This window comes from Blennius ocellaris, assembly GCF_963422515.1.
Source record: "Blennius ocellaris genome assembly, chromosome: 10".
Classification (NCBI taxonomy): domain Eukaryota; kingdom Metazoa; phylum Chordata; class Actinopteri; order Blenniiformes; family Blenniidae; genus Blennius; species Blennius ocellaris.
In genome coordinates this window covers 21,650,397-21,676,693 of record NC_137659.1, presented here as the reverse complement: position 1 = coordinate 21,676,693, position 26,297 = coordinate 21,650,397, and the positions used below count along the sequence as shown (strand labels likewise).

Here is a 26,297-nt window from a genome sequence, read left to right as displayed (position 1 = left end):
CACAATGAAATATATTTCTGATTCTGAAGTGACACTTTGAAAGTGAAACTTATCGTAAGCCTCAGCAAATAGCACATCCATCACATTTGTGATGCTTTTATTTTTCCTTTCTGTGCATCACTTGATGACATTTCTTGTGGAAGAAATATATTCAATTTGTTTTGTATTTCGATACAATTATACAATTTGTAGTATATTAAATTGTTACATTTAGCTTAGTTCTAATTCCTTGCATTTTCTTTCATTTCTTGTTGTTGACTTGAAATGTCTCAGGCGCAAATGACTTCCCGACTCTTCAGTCCAGCGAAAAGCGACCAGAGAGGAGCGCAGCTGCTCGCCTTCACAACAATGGTTTCAATCATGCCAGACACCGAGTCCAAATGAAATAAAGTAAACTGGACTGAATTGAATAACTCCAACCGCACTTATTACATTTATCAAACGTCTACCACACTGCAGTGGGGGTAAATCAGAAAGCAATGTTGGTGAATTCCTACGGCACAACATCGGGGAAATCCTCGCACATCAGACATGAGCGGCCGACGTTGCCAGAGGATTTGGCTCGGGGCCCGACGCCTCTCACTCCGATGGAGACGGAGCTTTATTGCTTGGCGCTGGTATGAAGTGAAGATGAAGGCGAGAGGAGCAGCCTGATGAAAGCACAGCGCCGATTTAAAACGCTGACTTTAAAGGGAGTTAGACAACAAAAGTAACCCTAAATATTTCATTTCCTTGTGGGTAAATTTAGCACTTTACACCTTCTGCGCCGCGCCGATTTCATCAGGAGACGCTCGTGAGTGGATTCTTGGGAGAATCTGAAATTACTCTGAGAGGAAATTTGCCCGACCTCAACTGGGTTTGTTTGGTTTTCAGTTACATAAAGTAAATAATTCATCCAAGAAAAGCGAAAAGGCCTTTTTGTATTCACCAAGGTAACGGCGACTCATGCCAACAGCGTCCCTGATGCTGAGAAAGGAGATTATGCAACAGCAGTTCGGTCTTTTATAAATTACAGAAATAATGGTGGCTCTCTTTCCCGACCATGTGAAAGCTCTGTAAGACCTTCCTCCCGTATAAAAGCGGAGCGCGTGAGATCGGCCAAACTATGCTGTCATTAAATAACAATCTGTTGTGCAATTTTTAATACGTTGCACCCATTTCAATCTGTAAAAGCGGGATTCTGGTGAGGGGGAGACTTGCCATGCCACACACTTGGAGGCTCCCCGTGTCTAAAGGTGGGCTCGGACCCTGTGACGGGCTGTGACAGATTGGGGTCGAGCAGTTGGACTCCTTGCATGTTGAAGGGCTGAACCATTGGGTGAGCTCGCTGGGTGGGAGACAAGAGATTTCTAAAGGCTTGGAGAGGGTCGTGGCACGGAGGAGTTTGCCCAGTCTTGGAAATGGAGAGCATTAGAGAGCGCTGTATCTGAAGGCCTGGGACTGGCAGGGGGCCCTGGAGCCACTCTCCACAGCAACAGAATACCGAGTTGAGCCTCTGGACATCTTGATGCTATACAACATGCAACACTGTACGCCTATAGACGGCGTCCATTCAGAGGTTTGACCAGAAGGGATTTACGACATACAGAGCATTGGTCGTCCAGCCACAGCAGCTGCATACTAACCAGAAACACCTTTTGTTCAGGAACGAGACATCAGATGTTGTGAACGCCTCCCTCTAAATCGCCCCTCTTCACTCTCACAGGCGCAGTTGTGTCTTGAGGAGAAAAGAGCCAGAGGTCTCTAAAATGCTTCAGTGGACTTCAATGTGGATGTCCATCTGACACATTTCCACCACGTCGTCTGAATGGGACGCCTTCTCGGCTCATTGTGAGAGCCGGTGAGCCGAGCGACGGAGGTCTAAAGAGAGCGAGCAGACGACGCTGGCAGACCTACATTATGGCTCAGCACTAAGCTGTCAATCTGCTGAAGCTGAAAACTGAGTGGCCTCATGATCATGAGCATGCGGGAAAGAACCCCTCCCCCGTCCCCCCCGTCACCAAGTGCTCCAAGAAAGAGCAAAAGTGTGGATCACATGCAGCAACGGCTGGTGACGATTAAAATGATAAATGAGCACCCTCAAAGCACTTTGCCCTGCGAGTCACATTCACACACACGCTCACACATGCCAGGGTCATCCAACCCTCAACCTTTGGACTGGAACATGGCACGCTTTACATGCTGAGCCACAGTGTCTCTAAATTTATCGGATTTGTGAGAACAAGACATGCCAATGTGATCTCAGAGCGTCTCAATCCTGCTAAACATGTTAGTGGGGACGTATTACAGAGGTTTGCTCAAGGGAGGCCAGGCTGGCTCCTTTGTCAACTCATGACCGGCGTTGTGTAAGCTACAGAAAATCCATAATCAATCCCAATAAAATCATAATTTACTCTATTATTGTTGTTTTGTTATGTGAATAGAGGAGAGCTACTAGAAAGGAAGGTAACGTTCACTTCGGGCCACAGATGCTGACCACTGCTAACCCAGGCTAATGTAAACTTACACTGGGTCGTCTGTCCCCACATCTGGACCGACGCCCCAGAGGTGAAGAAAGTCTCTCCTCTCTCTCCCCGGCTTGTTCCAGGTTTTAAAAAGTGTGTTGCTCCAAGCAGCCAATCAGAAATCAAACCCTATATAGTGTCATTGGGGGTTTAGCCAATCACAATCAAGGTCGGCTCCTCCCCCTTTGACTCCTCCCACAATCAGGCAGCTCTGCTCTGGCACATGGCACCACGAGAGGAAGTACTTCCTCCTCTTTCCCATAGATGGGTGTGTGTGGGAGGAGCCAGTCCAGCTCACACAGATACAGCAGATTCTGGATGTAGCTCAATATTCAAATGGATGAAAATGAAAATGAAAATGAAAAGCTGGATTTGGGGCAATAAACCTTGAATACGATGGTTTGAACCACCGAGACCCATATCAAAGTGTTGAAAAGCTGCATAATAGGAGATCTTTAATTTATTAATAGTAGTGACAAGTCAGCGACAGGCAGTTTACTGCCAAAATTAGTCAATTGTCGCTCCACCTTTAAGATTTTAGTGCCTTAAAACACCTAGTTTCTTTCCATTTAGTCACTCAATACATTACGACTGAGAAAAGAAAGTAATAACGCTGATAACTGCTTGTGCTTGTCAGTCGATCAAAAGTGGTTGAAGGATGAAATAACAAACAGTGACAAGACACCAGGTACGTGGTACTATGGTGGCCCCGCCTCACAACTGCTCCCAACATCATGTGTCAGATACCAGAGCACACCTCAGGAGGTATAGGAGAGTCCCTGCTTTGATTATTAATTGTTGCAGCAGCCACAATAGGAAGTACACATTATACATTACAGGAAGTTCCCAAACCGCACGCAGCAGGAAAATAAATATCCAAAGATGTAACCCTCTGTGAGCAAATACACAAGCAGGTTTAGCAGTTAAGTCTCAAACTCTCTTGTCTTGTTCCTCCTGATGGGACCTGACAAAAAAAAAAAAAAGTCACCCCCCCTCCCCTTCCTCTTTAATCATATCTCACTAAGCCATTACCTCCAGAGCGCCAGCGTGAACAGCAAGAATAACAGCCCCAGATAAGTGACAGACAAAGTGAGGGAAGGAAGGAGATGAAGGAAACGGGATGAAAGGAAGGTCATTTTATCAACGGTGTGACAATAACACACTGCCATGATGAAAGCTCCTCGGAAAACAAGAAACCTGCTTGGCAGCCTCTGCTCGTCCTCCTATCCCTCCGTCTTCTGTACTATCTGATCCAGCTCGGCGTGGCAGGACGCTGGAGCTGACCGCAGGGGAAGGTTCACCTGCACAGGTGAGCAGCACATCACAGGACACACACACACATTCACATTCTCTCCTGCACCTTGAGCATCGACAATCACCTCAAACACATGCAAAAGGCCCCAAAGCGTGACTTCAAAGCGGGGATCCTCTCGACGCGAGGCGACAGCACCAACCACGACGTCGTCATAACGACAGCCCCCCCCCCCCTGCGTGCGGCACTAATGAATTAACTGCAAAAGTCAGGAGAGGCGAAAACACTGCGAGAGCAGGTTGTGGAGGTGATTGTGGAGCCATAAAAGAGCCATTAAACCAGAGTGCGTGAACATTAAGTGTTCAAGAAATTAAAGAAACAAGAGGCAGATGCTGCATTGGGGTGGAGGTGGTGGGGGGTGGAGGGGGTGGAGGGGGGGGGGACAGTGAACTGAGCTGAATCAGGTATTCACTTCCTGCTCTCAAACACAGAGATAGGCTTTGTGTTGAGAGTGTCTGTGTGGTGACTAATCACTCCTGGCTCAACTGGAGGGGGACTCGGGGAAGGCTGCTCCTCCCTCCGATTCAAGATTACACACTCCATCCTCACACACTGAAGCCATTGATCTCCCTGGGCAAGGGGACCGGGGGGTTATTCAAACCAACAGCTTGGAGTTTGGCTCCACGCATGTGGTCGGGGAGGAGATGAGAGTGAAAGGTGCTGGACGGACCCAACAGAGCAAGAGGAGCACCTCCGTGAGGTAGTACTTGGGTTTATGAGGACAATATTCCAGGTTTCCTCTGTTTTTATCTAATTATTGAGACACAATACACACAGCAGGTGGCCAACATGTGATGTGATGCGATGTATCACTGATGATCTGTTCGTACCTACAACTTCCATCTGCTTCCTTGGTTCCACACTGGCTCGCCAGCCTGTGTTTGTTTTTATTTATTTCGTTTTCAGTACTTTGTTTCACAAGGATGGCAAAGACTGATGCACACTTCATGTCCGTGTTCTATTTCATTCTCTTTAAGAGGAAAATATCCCTTATTTGAAAGAAGTGCAATACTTGGTTTTCAATTTAGAATCTTTAAACACGGTGAAGATGGGCTGAGCAAACAAAAAAGTCTTGTCCATCGTGCACATTAAATGTCATTATTTCTCAGTGACAGCCAGAGTGCGGCTGCACGACGCTGCCCAGCTCCACCCTCTTGTCACATTCCCTCACTCTTGCTTGTTTGCTGGTCTTATAGGTCTTGTCGCGCAATCGTGGACATTTTGATTTTCGGCCCCTTGGTTTATTGTGATTGACGTCCAGGGAAATGTTCAACAATCCTCAATTGTCTCATTCTTATTTGAACGACAAATTCATGTGACCTCCACTAAATATGAATCCAGTGTGATTCCAAACAAGAATAGTTTCTTATTACAATATTTTCTCTCACCTGTGTTTCTCACACTTATAACAGGTTGTCACAGCCCAAAAGGTTTTCTTTATGCTTGTGGTTTTATTAATATTCGCATTATCTCTCCATGATGGTGTGAACAGTGTGTTCTTGACAATACAAGGGAACCTCAGTTCATATGCGTCGTCAAAAACCTGATCTCTTCAGAGATATAGAGCCACATGACACTGGTTTGCAGCGTACAGAGAGGGAGAGAGAGGAATACCAATATACAGTATAATAGGTCCCTAAGCCAGGTGACAGCATTGTTGAATAGACAGCTGTTGGGATGAAGGGCCAGTAAAATGTTATTTTACTGTTTTATTTGAGCGAATGCGATTTCACGTTCCCGGCTGTGTGGCATGTAGTCGATTCGTTGTATCGGGAGAGAAGCCAAACACACCAGTTGTGTTTTGTAACGCTACGGGGGAATTGGATTGTTGTCAGCCCTCTCCGCTTCTGTCTTCCTGACCCCTGACCCCCACGCAGGAACACATCACTCCTCAGTCTGGATCTACTGGAGGTTTTCTCTTCCTCTCCACTGGCTCCTTTGCCGCTCATGTTGAGTTTGTTGGCTTTTCCCTCCACATTAGTATCAATGTAAAGTGGCCCCAAAGAAATATATACTTTTCAATTAAACCTGGAATGAAACGGAATTCAATCTCATCTTGTCACACGTCATCCTCTACTTTTAGCTTTCTTACATTAGGTCAATGTTGTTTTTATTCCCCATCACTACTCTGCTCTTCTATTATGCGTCTTGACAGCACGCCGTGAATCTGGCAAAGAATAGTTTTAAATGGACTCGGCTGCTATAGGAGGGAGCTGCTTTAGCGAGTGCGTCTAAATGTGTGAGAACGTGGTCTTGTCATCCTTCTGTCAGAGGAAATAGATAGCAGGGAGCGTCGTGCAGCACGGAATCAGTGAAATCAATCTGCTCATTCCTCTAACGGATCAAAAAGGGTCGAATCGCAGCGACGTCCATTGATTTCCAACCAGAGGACCTTTTACTGGGAGAGCTTAAATGTTCTTGTTTTAATTCAGAGAGAGAGAGAAAAAAAAAAGAGCATTTTGCTTTGGTCTGGTTGAAACTCTACACAATTTTTAGATAACGACCATGAATCGTCTCTTTTCATTTTCATTTATTTCATCAACGTGGGCCTTTTAATTCTGTGAAAATGTGAATAATCCACGAAAAAGAAATTGTTTGCAAAATAGTTCAAAAATACTGCAAACGATATGTTTTCAAATAATATCTGCATAATTGTGACTCAATATATATTAAATTGCAGCTTTTTCAAGGTTTATTTGGATCCCCAGTTCCACCCCCACAGGTTTTCTGAACTCTTCTTTCAGACATTATTCAAATACTTTCATTATTGCACAACAGCACATCACAAGATGCCACAAATAAAACATTTTTTTTTTTTAAAAAGCCCACAGAAGAATAAACCCATAAGTGTATAACCCAGTAACACAGACAGGACAAACTCCTCTAATTTAAGCTCCATTGAATGGAGGATCGTAAATCTTTCTTTTCTGCTCCGTTTCATTCAAAATGTGAACTAGAAGTTTTGATATGAAGACTGTTTCTTATTTATCAAATTATTTGTACATTTGTGAATGAAATATAGAAAAAATAAAGACAGAAATAGAAATAAAGACACACAGCAGCATAGACGTCTATATAAAAAAGATTAAATCAGATTCAGTAACAGTAAATGCCTTCAAACCAACAGTTGTCAGGAATATGAGGAAGCTTCTCTCGGAACCCCCGTCTAATATTTCACCATAATAAAAGTCATTTCAAAGAGGAAGCATTTTCTGGAGAATTGCTGAATATACTGGTGGGTATAGAAGTTTTAGATTATCTGGGATAGTGCTTTCATTTGGTTTGTCTGCTTGGAGTTGAATTATTATGGAAACAGTTTGACCACTTAATGTTGATCAAGATGGTTCATTTAATTAATAAATGAGAGGAAATTATCAGAGAGAGTTCTTAATTCTTGGTTTATGGAATTGTTGTTGTGACTTAAAATAAAGAAAGTGTAAGATCAGTGTTAAAGACATATGTTTGCTTAACGTTCCAAGTGAAAAACACATTGTTTTTGCATCTCAGTTTCAATAAAGTGTCACGTTTACAAGCCAATGGCAGAAACTCTAAAACCGATGTCGGCATTGGTAGGCCACAAGGTGGCGCTGTTGGTTCATTTTGTAAAAACAAAAAAAATAAAGATACACATATGGGAGCAGAAAACAATAACACTATAAACATTAGCAATGGGCATTACACAGAGAATGGACAGACGGACTCTCAACTATAAAGTGACCACATCCCAGTAGAACATGGAATGTAAGTCATGATCCTCTGGAGGCAAACGTTGTTGGTGTTGTCGATCAACTGATGCGCCATTTACTACGACTGTGACACACATGAGCAGTAACAGAATTTTTTTTTTTTTAAGTTATGTTTTTCTACGCCGATGGAGTCGGAGCGTTTTCGAAAAGTCGCATTTTTCAGTAGCTTCAAGCAACATTGTTGTGTTAATGGACGCCAAAAACACAACAAATCGTAAATAGGGCCTCGGTTGTCATCTTTAATAACGCTTAATTTAAATTAGCAGGATAAATGGAAATCACTGTGATCATGCCATGTAGTCAGCACGCTAACCAGACGGTCCAGTTTGGTGAATCCAGCATCTCGTCTGTCTTCAGGTCAACAACAGAAATGGAGAGTGATTATTCAGCACTGCACAGACTGGAGGTCATGGTAAAGACTAACTAGAAAATAAAAACTGAACCTTAAAAGACTGGGACAGGTTAGTACACTGACTCACTACTGCCACCTAATGCGCAAAAGTGGGATTCCTTCAATTTTGCACATTGCCACTTTTAAAAACAATGTGGGTTTACCCAAGGGTCAGAGGTCAGAGGTGCACTATAAGCAGCTTGTGGGGTTTTTTTTTTGCATTTTGTCTGAATGACAACAGCAGCAGCTGTGTCTGACAGACTGCAGAGGTCAAAGGTCAGGGGGCTGAGGTTAGCTCCTGCTAGCAAAACCAATAAAGGATCAGGTGCATGAGACGCAGCTATCCTCTCGAGGATATCACACACACACACACACACACACACACACACACACACACACACACACACACACACACACACACACACACACACACACACACACACACACACACACACACAGAGGCGGCAGTGTGACCACATTGGTCAGACAAGCGAGTGGCTTTGAACTGAAATGGAATAACAGTCCTAAACGCAGACATGCTGGTCGGCCTTCATCCAACAATTCCTTGCCTCTAATGACTTGCTGAGTCTGTGGAATATCAACTAGGCAAGGAAAAAGGGGGGGGGGGGGGGGGGGGGGGGGGGGAGAGAAGAGCTCTGTCCTTCAAGTGTTTCTCACCAGTGCCAAATGCCCGGAGACTCGGAAGCTATCGGCTCATTCTCCCATCAAAGCTCAACAATATCAATAACAAGATGTGTTGAACGGAGAGCTTTCAGACGGGGCGACATTACAAATCAAACTCAGCGTGAGTGCAGAGACTGACAGACGTGCAGAACGTGACGAGTCTTTGGCCGTTGCGCTGCCGAAGCTGATTAAAACTTCGGGGCTGCCTTAAAGGAAGCTTCTCCTCGCGCAGCCGTGAAGCCAAACGTTTGTGTTGCGGCAGGCCCTTCCAGGAGAGCCCCCGGCCAAAGACAAAGAGAGGGACCTTTCTCTTTGTGTGGCTGAGCTGCTCAGCTGTGGTCTCATCTCCGCCCCTAACGATTGGCCCGGTGGGCTGCTTTAGTCCCTCCCCGGTGACAGCCTGAAGATGACTGATGGAGCCGTTTGCCCAATCCCCTTCGACTTTCGGCGGCTGCGTGGGTACTCCACTCAGCGAGACGGTTTTCAATATTCCGCGGAGCGAGACTTCTTCTGCATCGAGTCCTGATCCGGTGGCTGAAAAATCACGACTGCTCACTGGGTGTTTTATTTCTTTCTGTTTCCGTTTGATCGATGTGCCTTTGAAAATCCCTCACCTCGGGCAGATTTGGGAGCTGTCCAGTGCTGAAGACATGCGCCCACTGTGAAGTCATTGCTTTTCTGACCGTAAACTCACCATCAACTCCAAAGAGATCATTAAATTACGACTGAAGTTCACATTATCGCTCACAGATTTTTTTGTAATGAATTTCCACACGAGCGACACAGAGCTCTCATTTTACTCGGCGGATTGCCGGCGATAGCCTCCCTATTCAGAAGCACATGAAATCAACATGGTTTTTTTCTCCAGGCTGCATTATCACAGAGCAGCAAGCAGCCCAGTGGCTCTCTCAGAGCTGAGGTGTGTTTTGATCATACCTAGGCCGCGATACAGGCCTGCTGGTGCTCATTTGCATTTATATAGCCCCATTCCGTCAGCTATTAACACTGTATTAGGAGGGACTCGTACCCATAATCGCTTAAATGACATATCTGAGTGGGCGCTTTCTTACCACAGAGAATAATATCAAACCCTGCCAGAGAATTACCTTTTGCTTCCACTGGAAATATCAGCAAAGCTCTTGAAAAGACTTGGTATGAGCTCAATGGTGGAACCAGTGCCTGTTCAGGCTCTGCTCAGTCAAACCGCTTCACTTACTCTACTGGTGATTGTTTGGATCGGAAAACAATATCAAATGAAATCAATTCAATTGTTTAATCTACATTACGGTGAAGAAGGAGCAGCGTGTGGAACCCAATAGAACCTGGGGGTTGAGGGGGACTGACGTTTTCCAGAGAGAACTCTCTTGTCAGTCCAGGGATTTAAACCTTCTGCTTGTAGGTTTGCTTCCCTCCGCCATCGTCCACACGTCCAGTGGAATCTGCACATAAACCTGCAAAAGTGACTGTATTTTGTCCTTCAACTGTCCAGTTAACAGAAGAACACCTCCAGCCGGGACATCTACGTCTATCCATGGCAGAAAACCTTGAGAACTTTGACTTTTTCCAGACATTTTTTTTTTGTTCTTAACTAATGATCCAAAAGTAATGAGAGTAGTTCACCGTGTGCAGGAACGATCAATCACCTCCACGATCTTCTCTGTCTAAAAGCATCTCCCATGACCTATTTTGTCGTCTTCCACCGATGCAAAGTGCCTCCTCCAGTGGCTGAGCCACACACGATGAACAACGCTGAGACTGAACCAGTGCAAAGAGAGCTGCGACAGACAGCACAACTCCACTGGCACTCTATTTTAGAAGCAGACCTTTTTTTTTTTTTTTTTGATTTTTTGATTTTTTTTCCCCCCTTCTTTCCCGCCCCGTGATCCCCGTGCTCTTCTGAGTGCACTCATCTTACATACATACGCCGACATACACGCAACTACTGCAGGCATGCCGGGGCTCATGTGTGACACACACACACACACACACACACTTTCAAAAGGCACACACGCATCCGGACAGTATGAAAAATGCATGCTGTAAACTTTCAGCTCCATCCCTCACAGTCCTGCCCTCCACCGGGTCCCGGTGGCTGTGTTCCCTCGCTCTCAGGGAAAACATACATTCAACTGAGCCGGAGCTCATCTATAACGGGGCTTTTCCTCGTTAACCTGGTTCTGCTTCCTGGCACCGACAGGCAGCTGGTGGAGGTGGTGGTGGTGGTGGAGGTGGTGGTGGTGGTGGGCCCGCTAACAAGGCCGGAGAAGAAAAGCCCTGGACTCCTTCAGACTGGGGGTTGGGGGGGGTGAATAGAGACGGGACGGGGCTTCACTGGGCTGCAGGGGCTCTCATATTCTCACACAATACAGCTCATTTGTCAAGGTGACCCGGACTGTTCTCCCTCCGTCACTGTGATTTGTACATGCCAGAGTTTGTTTACAGAAAGGCCGGTCATCAATACAAGATGCACAATGAGCCGGTCGCCACCTCCAAACCCGACCGTCAATCATGCCCCCCCCCCCCAAGGCTCACTCGCTCACTTTTTGAGTCTGGTCGTGTCTCATACTATCAGACTGAGAGCAAACTTAGTTTCACAAGCTACTTACAACTTTAGACGTCCAGGTGAAATAGCCGGTGAGGCTTCCAGTACAGACAGTGGTCGGGTTTCAGTGACTCCCTCTTGGGAGGTGGACTGATAGAAGAAGACATTTCTTGGCAGAGCATCAACACATGTTGTTTGGCTGTGATTTACATAATAGATTTCCCCAAACACCTGTTCAGGTGTGCAGCTCTGCTCCCACAGTGGCGTCAGAAAGGCAGGAGGCAGGAGGCAGGAGGCAGGAGGCAGGAGGCAGGAGGCAGGACGCAGCCTACCTTTGATTTAGGAGATCCGTGAGCCGCAGCTCGAGTTTGTGGCGCTACATGGTGAGATCTCTTGAAGGGGAATCATGTAAAGGACACACTAACAAGGTTACTTGGCGGGTTGATGATTTATGCATGAACAAGACACGGCTCGTAAATATAGACCGATATTAAAAGCTTTGACCTGTAAATAATTGAAGATATCCCAAACGGGTGCGATGTGTGCGTCTCAGAAGCCGCTGTGGTCTTTCCAAGAAGGGAAGGCATTGATTGTTCTGCAGGAATCAAAAAGCACTACTTATTGCTTTTTTTTTTCTTTTTAGCATAGTGAGAACTGGGAATGTTTTTGTTCCGTATGCTGCAAACAACAACAACAACAAAAAAGTGTGTGCGTATGTATCTTGTTTTTTTGGGTTTTTTTTCTAGCAATTGCGGAGTGTGAATGAGACTTATGAGGTTCCAGCCGGTGACACACTGACCAAATGACTGATTTCTCCAAGCTTTCCTGCGGCTCAAACACGATCATCTCGCTTTCGCTCTTACCGCGTTGTGAGCAGCCGGAGACGCGTCTCGAATCCTCCGGAATGTGAGCGCCGCGGTGCCGGTGCCGGTGCCGGTGCCGGTGCCGGTGCAGGTGCCGGTCCAAACGGGACGGACGGACCGCAAAACGACGGTAACGAGGGGGTGAAACAGCACTTTGCAGACGCAACGGTGGGGGAGGAAAAAGAAGAAGAAGAAGAAGGGGGAAAAAAGAAGAGGAATAATAAAAAGAAAAAGCTGGGTGAGTGTGTGAACGAGCGCTCCGGGGGTTTGGACTTTTCACTCCTTCGACAACATTATTATCCTCTCGTCAGTGAGCAGCAGCCGGGGAGCCGGGCGGTCCGTCGGTCGGTCATCCCGGACAGACGAGCAAAGACGCACTGAGCGCGAGGATGGAGAGAGAGAGAGAGAGGGGGGGGGGGTGAGAGGGGGAGGTACTCCCTCCTTCTTTCTCCTCACCAGCAGCCACGCTGAGGGAGAGACGCAAAATGCAAAATAAATAAAAAAAAAAATAGGGTTTGAACAAAGAGGCAAGCGCTGGTTGGTGACAGGCTGACGACTCCAGCGCCCCCATTCAACGTGTGTGTGTGTGTGTGTGTGTGTGTGTGTGTGTGTGTGTGTGTGTGTGTGTGTGTGTGTGTGTGTGTGTGTGTGTGTGTGTGTGTGTGTGTGTGTGTGTGTGTGTGTGTGTGTGTGCGCGCGCGCGCGCGTGGCCATAATCCGATCCCAACATAAACCTCAAAAGGTTGATCCGGTGTCTGTGAATTAAATTAGAATTTAACCACGAGCTTACTTATGACAGTCTGACCCCCAGCTAAAGCTGCACCCCCCCCCCCCCTCCCTCCCCCTCCCCCCAACACACACACACACACACACACACACACACACACACACACACACACACACACACACACACACACACACACACACACACACACAAGTTAAAGTGAAATCAAAACCTCAGGCCAGAGAGACAAAAGAACAGACGCCATGGCAGGAGCGTCAAACTCACCCATGGGGGCCCCATTACGGCTACGAGTAGATCCACAGTAATATTTTAAGAACAATGACAGAATGTTTAAAAGTGTACGCTTTAAAACTTGCATTTAAATGTGCATACATTTATACAGTAATACATATGTCATTTCATGCACTGCTTTTCAGACATTAGTAACTTTTATATATTAGAAACATGTGCACATTTGTTTATTTGTTGCTACTGGACATTAATATATCTGTACGAATAATGTATAGTTAGTTTATACCCGAGATGTGTTGGTACCTATTCTACATTTCCATGCATTCATCCATCTTCTATCATGTTCAGGGTTGGAGGGCGTGTGAATAGATCCCAGCAATACTCTAAATTTGGGCCTATTTTATTCACATTTGTATTTCTTAAATGGGACATTGGCCTCAATTGTATCCTTACCACTATGGTACATTTGTACCGATTGTTTATTCATACCCATGGTATATAAACAGTGGAATCGCCAATGAATAAATTATACATGGCAGCTATTGTTATTGCAAAATTAAAGGTGATGCAGGCAAAGTGATTTTTACTCTCCGAAAGGTTATCGCATTGGTCCCTTAAGGGCTCTATATGTTTATCACTCCCGGTCTAATGTGCTCAATTCATGTGTGCAGGAATAACGTTTGAAATTGTGAAGTACAGAGTGAATAGCAACAGCACTGGATGTCTCATCCAACATGATATTCCATGTGCTCAATACAATCCAACATTGAAATATTTTTGCATCATGATAACAGAAACTAAAATCAAATCGAGCTGATGTCTGACAGCAGCGTGTGTGTGTGTGTGTGTGGGGGGGGGGGGGGGGGGGGGGGCATGCACGGCCGCAGGTTCTGCATCTACACTGATTTCTGTCAGTGATAAAGTGAAGAGAAGAGCAGTGGACTCCTCTTTGTAATTCATCATACTGTAGTCTGCAGTCTGTTGCTCTGCGCTCAAGATGGTTTTGAATTATGTATCTTCCCTTGTGTAATAGAGGCAGGAGTTGGTTTTGGAATCTTAATAGAGCCACTAATGATGATAATCACAATAACTCCAAAGTACAATCTTTATTTGACTGATTACTTCCTCTCAGTGAAATATTACTTTTGTCAGTTTGGCAACATTGACTGAGGTCACGCTTGGGAGAGGAAATATTTCTGTTGTTTGATTCTTCTGTCAACACCCGAAACTAAACCCTAGGAAGTATTGGAGAATAAAATGGATCAAGCTTCACAGCTATTCTGGGTGTCTTTCAGTGGAGATTGCACATTCCCACTGTGCCTGGGTAAGTTTCCACCATCTGCTGTACAATTCAAACTCGTGCCTGTTAGTCAAAATGACATTATGTGCCTTTCACCAATTCAGTTGTATTCATGTAGCAACAAGAATTTACTCTTGGTAAATTTAAATCCTAAAAATACGGATGGAAAATCCAATCATTGAAAATAAGCTTTGGCCACAGTAAAAAAGGAAAAACTCATTTTCACCAGAAAGAAACATCCACCGATCCAGACTGTGGCCTTTTCGGCTTCTTTATTAATTTTTTCCTAGAGAAGAGAGAGAAAAGGATAGGACAGAGGTAGAGAGAGTTACAAGTAATAACGTGTTCACCCTGGCCCCGCCGCTGCAGACGCCATGGAGGCGCTGACCGCTGACGTCCAGCGCCACACTGGTGCAGGACGGCGAGGGCAGAGAGCAGAAAGGCTGCAGCAGACAACGGACCGGACATAAGCTTCGTGACATGAGGCCCACGGTGTTGGTGACGTGACTGGTGAGATATGAAGAGTGGGAACCGGAGAGAAGCTCAGTGTGAAGATGGAAACGCTCACTCCCACTTATATCACCTTCACTAAGGAAATTCTTTGACATTATATTGAAGTATGCAACATGCTTTTAACGTCATTTACCGAACCGAAAATCAACAAATCTGTTCATTTTTTTAATTCATGAAACTCGTATAATAACTCAACGCAGCCGTTGAAGCTTAAATGACATGATTTACCATGTTTGTTCTCATATCCATTAAATAGTGTTAAATCAGAACTTTGATAAAAGAAGATAGGGTTAGGGTTCCTATGGTAGGATAGTTGTTAGCAATGTTCACAGCAAAAAATACCTACATTTTACTAGCATCTGGAGCCTTTCAGGGTTTTGGTGTCAAACCGAACGTCAAGGTTGGTTGAGAGCAGAGGAGAGTCGATGGTCCCGGTCAGAGAAGGTTAGAGTAGTTGTGGAGGACTGGCCCAATGTGAAGTCCTTCTTTTACAAAGTCTTGGTTCATCCTTGCATTTAGGAGTGTGAAGAGTTACGATAAAGCAGTTTTCATATCAACTAACCACACGAGGGCTTCCTACCACAACACAACATGGTCGTCTCTAAACCGTTGTGAGCTCTTCATAGGTCTGCATGTGTGCAAAAGAGGGGGGATTGTTTCTGTGTCCACAGAGGGATGAAGGATGGATCGACAGAACCAAGTATCCCACTCTTACCTTCCATCCCATTATGAAGTTAGACTTGTGAATTTGTACTTCCATCATACGTGGAGCTGCGTTAGTATTCACAAAATGAATATATAGTTCAGTGTTTGTGTTTTGGGTTGCACCAATTCACGAAGGCTTCCTCTTTAGCTAATAAATGCTCCACTGCAGTGCTTTTCCAAATGTTTTGGCTCCCCTGGGGAAATTTCTGTTGATTTTTGAGATGAAAAGCAGTAAATACAACCCCCTGCAGCAAACACGCTTTAAGATGACTTTTTTTTTTTTTTTTTAATATTAAAGATGGAAAAACATGATTAAAAGCTGCATATTAATTTGGACATGATGAAAAAAATATTGTTTATTGACCTGTTCAGCCTTGAACAAACTGGTCAGGACTGTAAAGCGAGTCAGGAAGTGTCTACACAAGATGTCAGCTGAGGGACGTGCTGCTAGGATCATCCTGACTCTCCCAACATGCTGGAATCCATCAGAAAGCGCGGCTCTCTCTCCGTCAGCAGCCGACCGATCATTTGAAATGGAAGCCTGCAAAGCAGAGGGTGGCGTTAAAAGCAGGTGTCTAACTGCAATTTCCACCCTTTGAAATGTCAGTGAGAAACATCGGTTAAAGGGAACTGCGTAAGTCAAGATGAGATCTGCCAGCCCAAGAAAACTCGACGCTGCAAGGCTGCGGGGCAGAAAGACAAAGGCAAAAGACAAAACAAACAAACAAAAAAAAAAGAAAACTTGACATGACTCCAAAGCCGGTGCAGTAAAGAATAGCTGGCGCGGAAGTGGCGGCACAAACAAACAAGGTCTGCATGGAAGAGCCGTCAGAAAGAAGCTTTGCCTTGCAAAGCTCATCAGAAAAGACCCGAGTTTAAAGGGTTGGATGTAACAAGTGGAGAAGTCACAGTCACTTTGGAAACAAATGCTGTTGTCAGATGAAGCGAGCGTGGGTGGTTTCTCCTGAAACACCGAGCTGCCTGTCAGAGAGGTTCCACCAGCCGGCATATACGCTGAAGCAGGTGGACTGAGTGCTCCGAGGGAGGCGTCCAAACTGGTCCTGTGCTGCCATCAGCGTTTTATTCTTTTCAAGTTTTTAAGTGACAAAGAATGGAGGGTTTTGCTTTTATGTATGCCTTCTGAGGAGGAGGATGAGGAGGATGAGGGGTGGGGGGGGGTAACTTAATTCTCATTCACACAACCAGCAGCAACAACTGCCTGCTGCTGCTTCCTGACGACGAGGCTGACGAGAGGTGTGGGAGTGAACCAAAGCAGTAAAGCTGAAGGACATGAACCCAAAATAATGAACCCGAAAGATGCAAAACGAAATGCACGGAGCGGAAGGAAGCAGTGGAGCTGAATGCACGTCCTCTTCAATCAATATGAGATTTTAATTCGAGAAGCTTCAGGTGATGAATGTGGGCCGGGGGAGGGGGGGCGGGGGGTTGGGGGGGGTGCAACCACAACGACTGGAAATTATGTCTTTTATATGTGGTTATTTCATACAGAAATATGGTATATTTATATGTATATTTCTACAACATATCAAACTACATAAAACTCTCTTTCTATCTATCTATCTATCTATCTATCTATCTATCTATCTATCTATCTATCTATCTATCTATCTATCTATCTATCTATCTATCTATCTATCTATCTATCTATCTATCTATTGCTGTTATTTCCCGCTGAAAGGACACTTCAGGTGTGGATATCTTCGTACCTTCATAAAAATGTCAGTGTTCTCATGTTGTGTGTTTCCACGTTGTGTCCTGAGTCATCGGCCATCAGCAGGAGTTGACTGAGGGACAAACAAGGCCATGGAAGGACTTGTCGTAACTGAGACAGAAACTGATCCGCTGGGATTGAAGCTGGGGCCAGATCCTCTGTCCACGACGCCGGTGACCCGTTTCCACCGAGGTACGCTACGTTTCAGATGACACGTGCCGATTCCTCCTAATGAGCAGTGTCGACTTACTGCCCGTGATCCTCTCACATCCTTAAATGCAGTCCGGTACAGGGAGCGCCTGCAGTTATTTTCCGTCCGAGGTGGGATGAACGCTGGTCCGACTGACACAGGAGGCGCTCTTTCGAATTTGGGGTGGCAAGACAAAACACAAAATACATGACGGCGAACTGTGAGTCAGCTGAGCACCCGCCTGGAAGACGATAGTTGATTCAATCGTTTAAATGTTTCGTCACGCATCTCCTGGCGTTGCATGCGTTTCCTTTTCATCTCGCAGTCGCGAGAGGAGGAGAGAAGGAGCGGAGGAGAGAAGGAGCGGTGTGGATTTAGTCTTGGCGTTGAAAGGCAAGGAACAACTTCTCACTCTCTTGCCGGTTATCAGGAGGATTTTCACCATCCGGTGTGTTTGGAGTGTTTCAACAAGCTCCCTGTCCTAATCGCTTCCCTGCCCCTCGAGTATGTCGAGGTGCTCTCTGGTCTGTACTTCCATATACTCGCCGGACTCTTCAAAGTGGGTGGAAAACCCTCCAAGATTGTGCTTTCTCACCTCCTGCGTTTGTGATTTTACAGTAATGGAAAGGCTTTTAAGGTGCCGCCAAGGTCAGGGAGGCATCAGGTAAGGGGGAAGCTGGACGCCTCTGCTTTTCACAGCAGATGTTGTGCTTTTCTCTCCATCGCATGTGAGACTTCGCGCGCCGGAAGAGTTTGCGTCTGTTTTTGAAGTGGTCGGAATGTATATTAGCGAGTCTCTGAGTCTCTGATGTCCTCGATGAAAGTACTGCGGCGCAGTTCACAGCTGCTTTTCCACATCCTTCCCATTCTTGGACATCTTGACTCAGTCACTTCCTTGGAAAAACAGATAAATCACAACACGCCAAGTCGCACATAACCGTTTCTTGTGATTGTATTTCCTCATAGCAGATAAGAAAGACATTTTATGGCATTTCATTCACAAGAACAAGGTCAAAAAGAAGTCGGCAGGAGTCCCTGAAACGAAGGGAAAAATTTCAACAAACGGTGAAAGCGGCCTGTTAAACAGTGTTTCAGTGTGGAGCTGCACACAGCTGTTTTGCAAACCAAGCTCAGGGTCCTTCCAGCAGTCCGGATTTAAAGAGGGCAGGTTTGTCATCACTTGTAAAGTATACTTAAAAGCACAATTTATATCCCCTTGGGGTCATTTTTTTTCTCGTCCGCAACTCCGAGGAAGGCTTGAAATTGTGAGTGCTGAGGAAACTTCAAAGCAGTGCACTTTCTCAGAGGCTCATGAAGGCTTGAAGGGAGGAGGGGTTGCGAGGTTGATAGCGGTGATGCCGTCACAGGACCAGACTAGTGGCCGAGGGTGGACCCAGCCAGAAGGAGAAGTCCTCTGCTTTACCCGTCTGTGTACGTCCAACACCTCGCCTATAGCCTATAGAGAACTGTAGGACACAAACCGAGGGAATGAGATTGTTGATTCAAGCAACTGAAGCTCGTTTTCTCGGCGGAGCTGTGGGCCTCACTCTTTGTGGTGCAGTGACGAGCTCAACCATTCATGAAAGAGAGAAAGTGCCACTAATCGGGCTTCTGATTTGGAGGAGTTCCAGGCCGCCGGAGAGATCGTATCTCTCAGCTTGAGTTGTGATCGTTTCTTTGAGATAGAAGACAAATCACTTCCCTCCTTTGACTATTTATTGGAAGTCTGTTTGTACAAGATCCATGTCTGTTCAGAAAACCACAGCCAGCAAGCTGTTGGATCTGCAAGCAACTTCCCAGAAATGGATGAGGTGTTATTATATTAGGTACAAATGGCCAAATGGATGGGGAGAGCTTAATGTTTAGACTTTAGACGTCTCTTGTTGGTCCATCTTCTCCACGTCTTTGGTTTACGCCACTTCTTCTTCAATCTGAATGAGACATCGGCCCTGTGAAGTTCCTCCCTCCTGAGTTCTCCTCGCATGAATCCTCCGCTGCACTGAATGGGCCTCTGTCTGACTGTGAAGTAGATGAATAGTCTTTATTAATGCACGGCGCTAAAAGATAGATCCTAACACTTGAAGTACTCTGAGAGAAACTGGAAAAAAGCTGTGTGGCTTCTTTGTTGGCCGTAACTGCCGCCACACATCACGTGGAACAACTAGTCCTCTTACAAAATCTCCATTTCAAATTCAAGTCCTCGCATTAATTGAAGCTATTTCATTTCCCACTTCAATATATTTTTGTTGTAATTAATCACATTTAGGGCATAAACATGGCTGCATCTGGGTTTGTCACTAATCCTCTGGCAAATGTTCTCACTGATTCTGTTGGAATCCACACATAATAATGTGTTTTGTAATGCTTTGATAAGACAGGAGGAAGAAATATATGCAAATTTGCAGTGACTGACTCACACGGTCCTGCAGAAACGGCAGCAGTGGAGGTCCTTCACTTCCACTCCTGGTACAGGCAGTCGCTGTGTTTATTTTACAAGCGGTAACGTTTGCAGTGGGGTTTGTAGCTGGAGCGATCATCAGAGCTGTGAGCGCTGATGGGGGGGGGGGGGGGGGGGTTTAGAGACAAACTGAGCAGTGGGGGATTCATCACGTCTCTCACTGCGTCTTGATTTGCCTTTCTGAACACAACAGGATGAGGTACAGGAGCCACAGAGACCCTCCACTCAGCTCTGAGACGTTTCACTGCAGAGGCCACACGGGGAGCCCAGGACGTGTGAAACACCCGGAGATCGTCTCCGCGCTGGAGCCAAGATTGCAGGAAGAAAATATTTGTTCTTCTGCTCGTATTGTTTGCTTTGTGGCTGCACTGCTGCAGCAGTGCAAGCTCTCCCCGCACTGGATATAATAAATCATGTTTGTTGGCGGTCGGCGTCACCGCAGGAGTTTAATGTGGACATTTGAGAGGTTAAAAACCCAATTAAGATATTTGAAAAAGCGCATGCACGCATGTATGCACGCATGCATGATGCATTGCACACGCCACCCTGCACGCATGCACGGAGCGGTTTGGCTCAGCCGTCGTGTGAGCTGCGACTTTTGGAAATGTCACGCACCTCGCCAAACAACGTCAGTCAGTCTCCAACGAGGGAGCAGCCATCCGCGCACAATGGAGAACACACTGCACGCAGGGGAGGGGGGGGGCACACACACACACACACACATTCACAAAAAAGACTTCTGCATAACAGTAACAGCATCTTAACTGGAGCAAAATGATGGTTGGGAGCAGCGCGAGCTGCCCTCAGAAGGAAGCGGCGAGCGTAATGAGGTTCTCAGTAGCGTCATGATCTCTGCACACTGGTTGCCACGGTTGCGTTTCGGCTCCTGTGTGGGATTATTACGTGCTGTAAACGCCAAGAGATCAAACATGCCACATAAAAAGGAGAGGAAGCAGGATATCTCCCAGCAGAGAGAAGACCGGGAGAAGATGGATTTTTTTTTTTAAAAACCCAAACTGCAGTGTTTTTGTGCTGATGAGGCAGACTTGGTTCAGCCGCCACGCTGGGTTTAAATGTTTCCAATCCAAGCAGCCCCATCTGGGCGGCAGCAGCGGCAGCAGCAGCAGCAGGCCAGCCATGGAGGAAGTCGGGGAGACGGTGTTGGCACTCGTCACATGCGCTGCCTTCATGCTGTCTAACCACAGGATCATTAGCTTCTGTATGCTTTGGCCTCAATTTTCCCTTCGCCATGTCTGAACTTTCTGGCTCCACACCATCACTCATACTGTCATTACACGAAAAGGAGCATTTTAAGAAATGTTTGCCAGCTTCAGCACAAAGACGTTGTTTCTCTGAAAGGATTGAGGTTTCATTTCATTTCATTTTATTAATTCATATTCACATGGCAGGTTAAAAAAAAAAAAGGCCAATTCAAATATGCCTATATTTATGATACGAGAAACGGGACAGCCATAGAAATGTTATTACACAGAGGCCGGACAGTTATAGACTGAATCCCAGAGTTTTTCACAACTTTAGTAATCTTCTAACTTGTAGAATAAATAATAAGACCAAAATACAAGACCTCATAGTTTATTCTTGTATTTTTCACACAGCTCGGTTCTTTCCAACTTTCCGGCTTTTGTCTGAAGCGATGGCTCCTCCTCTCTCTCCCTCTACTGCAATCTTTCCTGGTTATTTTTTTATTTTTAATCCTGTTTTCAGGTCCTCCAAACACAAGGAGGCAGTTCTGATGAGCATGTTGCTCTTGTTCATAGAGATTGTTAAACCAGTCATGGTACTCCTGTCGCTGTTCATCCGGTTTATTGGCGATTTCTTTGAATTCATCATTCATTCGCGATGGACTCAGCAACAAACAGAGAATGCACCTGCTTCTCGCTGACTTTCTTAATGAAATCAGCGTCTTCAAATCAAGCGTCCACCTCCTTACTTATTGCATCCGTATTATCGTCTTTGTCCCGCCGTCCTCATGGAGGCGTTACAGCTGAAGAGAGTTAAAAAAAAACAACAACATGCAAACACGACAATCATCAACGAGGTTAGAATCCTCTCACCAAAATGGCTGCTGGTTCACATCCCATCGCCAAAACGTCCGCCTTTCATCAGATGTGCCCCATTTCCAGGGTTCAGCCTTTTGCCAAACACCAAATCAGCAAGGAAATGATTCAGTTCATCATCAAACTGATGGAGATGTTTGTTGATCTGAGTATCTATTCTAATTAAAGAAACAAGAAAGTTCCTTCTTGATGGACTAAATGTTGATTTCCCAAGACAAGAGCATTCTTCTCATATTTGGACTCATTGTGCTTTTCTTTTTCTTTTTTTTTTTGACATTCCATGGCTCAGACTAAAGTAAATCCATCCTCCGACGCCCCTGAGGCATTTTTTATTTATTGTGATTATTTATCTGACGTTCAAAAGGCTTTTTAGATGGGAGACGGTAAAGTAAAATAATGGAGAGGGATGCATTTGAAAAAAAAAGAGTCTCAGTAGTCTGGGAATGTGGGGAGGAATGATGAAGCATAAAGAGATGATAAACAGCAGAGGAGGGACAAACAGCAAACAAGGGAGCGGAGAGTTAAGAGGAGGAGAGAACAAAGGAGCTTCAAACTCACAAATCGAAAATAGTTTTTCAGTGATAATACAAATGTTGAGCACGACGCTTCTGAGACGACGTGAGACTATTTTTGGTGAAGTGCCGCTTTGCATATTTTACTTTTTCATCTTTTGAGCGTGTTTTTCGGTTTAAGCATTTGTTTGTCTGTCTGTGTGTGTGTTTGTCTGTGTGTGTGTTTGTCTGTGTGTGTGTGTGTGTGCGTGTACATCCACGCTTGATTTACAGTGTCGCTGATGCAAAAATAGCTTCCAAATAGGCTGAAACCCTCCCAACCCCCAACATCTCACAGTCACACCTGATAGCGTGCAGACCAGGAAAGAAAACAAAAAAAGGAAAAAAAAAAAACCTTTTACATGCTCAATTAAGCAGTCATCTACCTTGGTGGTTAAAATTCAGGTCATGAGTGGAGGAGCAGCTGTGTGTGTGTGTGTGTGTGTGTGTGTGTGTGTGTGTGTGTGTGTGTGTGTGTGTGTGTGTGTGTGTGTGTGTGTGTGTGTGTGTGTGTGTGTGTGTGTGTGTGTGTGTGTGTGTGTGTGTGTGTGTGTGTGTGTGTGTGTGTTTGTCTCCAGATCTGCAAACTGGAAGCTGCTCTGCTCGCAAAGCTTTTGGCTATAGTGCCATTTTCAATACACACACACACACACACACACACACACACACACACACACACACACACACACACACACACACACACACACACACACACACACATTTTCCAAATCTTATAAAATAGAATATATGCAATGATCCAATACACACATTCTAATATTATTTTTAACTTTAAGCTCACAGTTGTTGGGATCAGTTTGACGTCAGCTGATTGATGTCTGATGATTTCTGTTTTCTTCAGCAACAGAAGAAGGAAGGAATCATTTGCACTGCAAATTATTTGGCACTTGCCAAGATTTGCAATCTTATTTTTAGACATGATAGATGATTTGGCTTGTTCTAAAATCTGTTTACTTATTTTAGTTCTCTATTTCTACAGTATAATCTTGGTACAATCAAGTGAAATTTAGTTGCTAATGCAGATCATTTTACAAGTTTTAAATAATTTTCTTCTCAAATTTAGTGTTTAGACCTTGTATTCAGCTACCCCTTTTTTTTTTTTGCAGTGTCTAAACTTGCATGTTTCCAAATAATAAATGGCTCTAGATTGACTGCCTGCTCATGTGAACACAATGTTCATCATCAGCCAACAGTGTTGCTGTAATCATAAACATCATGAACCAGAAGAGCCGTGAAGATGTGCAGCAGAAACTTTAATCTCCAACGGGGTACCTGTAGTGTCTGGAGCTGCAACGCTTTATGAAGACTTCCCCGGAGCCACACTTTTTTGTTTTCTTTTTCTATTTTGCTGCAGTTGTGCTCGTAGCTCCACTCTGGACTCTCTCTAGTCTCCTCTGCTGCACGTTTTACTTCTAATCTACAATCACCTGCCGTCTCCCTCAGCCTTCATTCCTCCACACGTCATCACTCTTATCGCCCGTCTCGTCTCCGTCAGAACACCCTGATTTAAACGGCAACTTAATGAAAGCTGCAAACAAGTAGGTCTTTTATTTCTTCAAGCGCTGCAGGTGAGACTTGGCCTATTTGGCCTCTGTCAGAGCGTTTCATTCTTATTGCCTCGCTCTGCTTCCCCCAATGCTCAAAGTAATCTGACTACACCATCATCTAGATCTGCACTCCTTTAAATTACCTCCCTCCAGGTTTGACCCTGTTTTATCATCAGTAACAGGTTTGGAATCTTTTTTTCTTTTTTTTTTTCTCTCTGCCTCATTCTGCGCTGCTCCTCTTTCCCTCTGTGATGACCGGCGATGCTTCACTCAGTTTAAGGACTGTGTTTCATTACAAAGTAAACACTTCATAACGTCTATCTGTTTTCGCCACTGCCTGCTATTGAAATAGAAAGCATGGACCTTATTCAGTCACTGTTAACAAGATGCTTTGCACAGAAAAAAAAAAAAAGTTTCTTTTGCAAAAGGGACTTTATCTTTATCCTACAGAGAAAAAGCAAATTGCATCACCTTAAAGTAGAAAGGCGATGACAGGTTGCTTCTGGAGGCTAACCTTCTACATTGTTTCTATAAAGTCTGTCTTCCATAAAATGTTTTAAATGCACACACACACACACACACACACACACACACACACACACACACACACACACACACACACACACACACACACACACACACACACACACACACACACACACACACGTCACAGTGAAGCTCTAGCATGTTATGTTGTAACACTGACTGGATTTCTCTCACAAAACCTGCAAATTACCTCTGTAAACTTTAATTAAGTCCCTCTCTCCATCCTGATTTTACTCTCTGTGTTCCAGACACACACTCACACACACACACACTCTCACACACACACACACACACATGCACGCACACACACACACGCCCCTAATGAAAATGCCCATCTGTTTGTTTTTCCTAATTGCAACACATTTGGCTTGTCAGAACATTAACACAGCGTGAATCCAACATGTTTTTCAGAGCACAAAACTCTGGAAATATTGAGCCTCGTGAAGGTAAGAGGCTGAAAAAGAACAGACAAAGCTTATCTCACTGCCACATCGTCGTGTTTCGCTAAAAGGGGGAGTTTAGAATGTGCTCCGTGGCAGGGAAGTCCACTCCACGGCCCGAGGGCCCGATCGGTCAACTGGAGGGGTCAGAGCTGAAATCTGAGCTCACAGATTTGATGCAGCAGTCAAACTTGGGAAGTGGAATTAGGATCAAAGCAACAGCAAGCATGCGAACAGCAACACCTTCAGGCAAATGAAAACTCTCACATGCACGTTTTAGGACTGTGGAAGAAACGGCAGCGCCGTGCTGACCCCTGCCTCCTGCACCTGCTGATACATATTTAACCTTTGACCTTCATTCTTTGTTCTCTTTATATCTGACTCACACTTTTATTATCACATTTTTACTAAGAGTGGTATTTATTTACGCTGCGATGTTGTTGCGCTATTTATTTATTTATATGCACTGCCAGCTCTATGCGACTTCATCCCCCCCAACAAATAAAGTCTTTCATTGATTGATTAGACCATTAGAGCACGCTGGTCTGTGATTGGCTGAGAGTTGAGAAGGAGGCGGGTCAGATGAGTGTGTGTGTGTGTGTGTGTGTGTGTGTGTGTGTGTGTGTGTGTGTGTGTGTGTGTGTGTGTGTGTGTGTGTGTGTGTGTGTGTGTGTGTGTGTGTCCGTTTGGAGGAAAACGGAGGAACGTTTGGTTCTGTTTAATAATAACGCGGCTTTGCAGACAAGAAACTCGTCTTACTGGACTCTACAATAGTAACACACAGTGGCCTGGATAAGTAACTTTAATCTGATTACTGGTTTGGAAATAGTAACACGTTAGATTACTAGTTACTGGGGAAAAAAGTGGTCATACGAGAGTAGTGTGTTACTAATTAACGTGTTACCGGCATCACTGGTTACAGATAGTGTGTTACAGGTAGTGTGTTACAGGTAGTGTGTTACAGGTAGTGTGTTACAGGTAGTGTGTTACAGAAAGTGTTACAAGTAATGTGTTACATGTGGTGTGTTACAGGTAGTGTGTTACAGGTAGTGTTACAAGTAATGTGTTACAGGTAGTGTGTTACAGGTAGTGTTACAAGTAATGTGCTAGAGGTAGTGTGTTACAGGTAGTGTGTTACAGAGAGTGTTACAAGTAATGTGCTAGACGTAGTGTGTTACAGGTAGTGTGTTACAGAGAGTGT

General features: G+C 45.0%; 1 protein-coding gene across 1 annotated transcript in view; it reads right to left on the bottom strand.

Annotated features, from left to right (window-relative positions):
- The window catches only part of LOC308135554 (neurocan core protein-like), a gene marked incomplete at its 5' end in the record, with an annotated part of 65,507 nt that extends 49,949 nt beyond the window's left edge, over window positions 1-15,558 (bottom strand). The window contains 3 exons of the mRNA XM_080503606.1: window positions 1,248-1,327; window positions 14,669-14,761; window positions 15,547-15,558. Of these exons, the coding sequence (XP_080359732.1) occupies window positions 1,248-1,327; window positions 14,669-14,761; window positions 15,547-15,558 (185 nt within the window). The remainder of the gene's footprint in view (window positions 1-1,247; window positions 1,328-14,668; window positions 14,762-15,546) is intronic.
- Window positions 15,559-26,297: the final 10,739 nt, after the last annotated feature.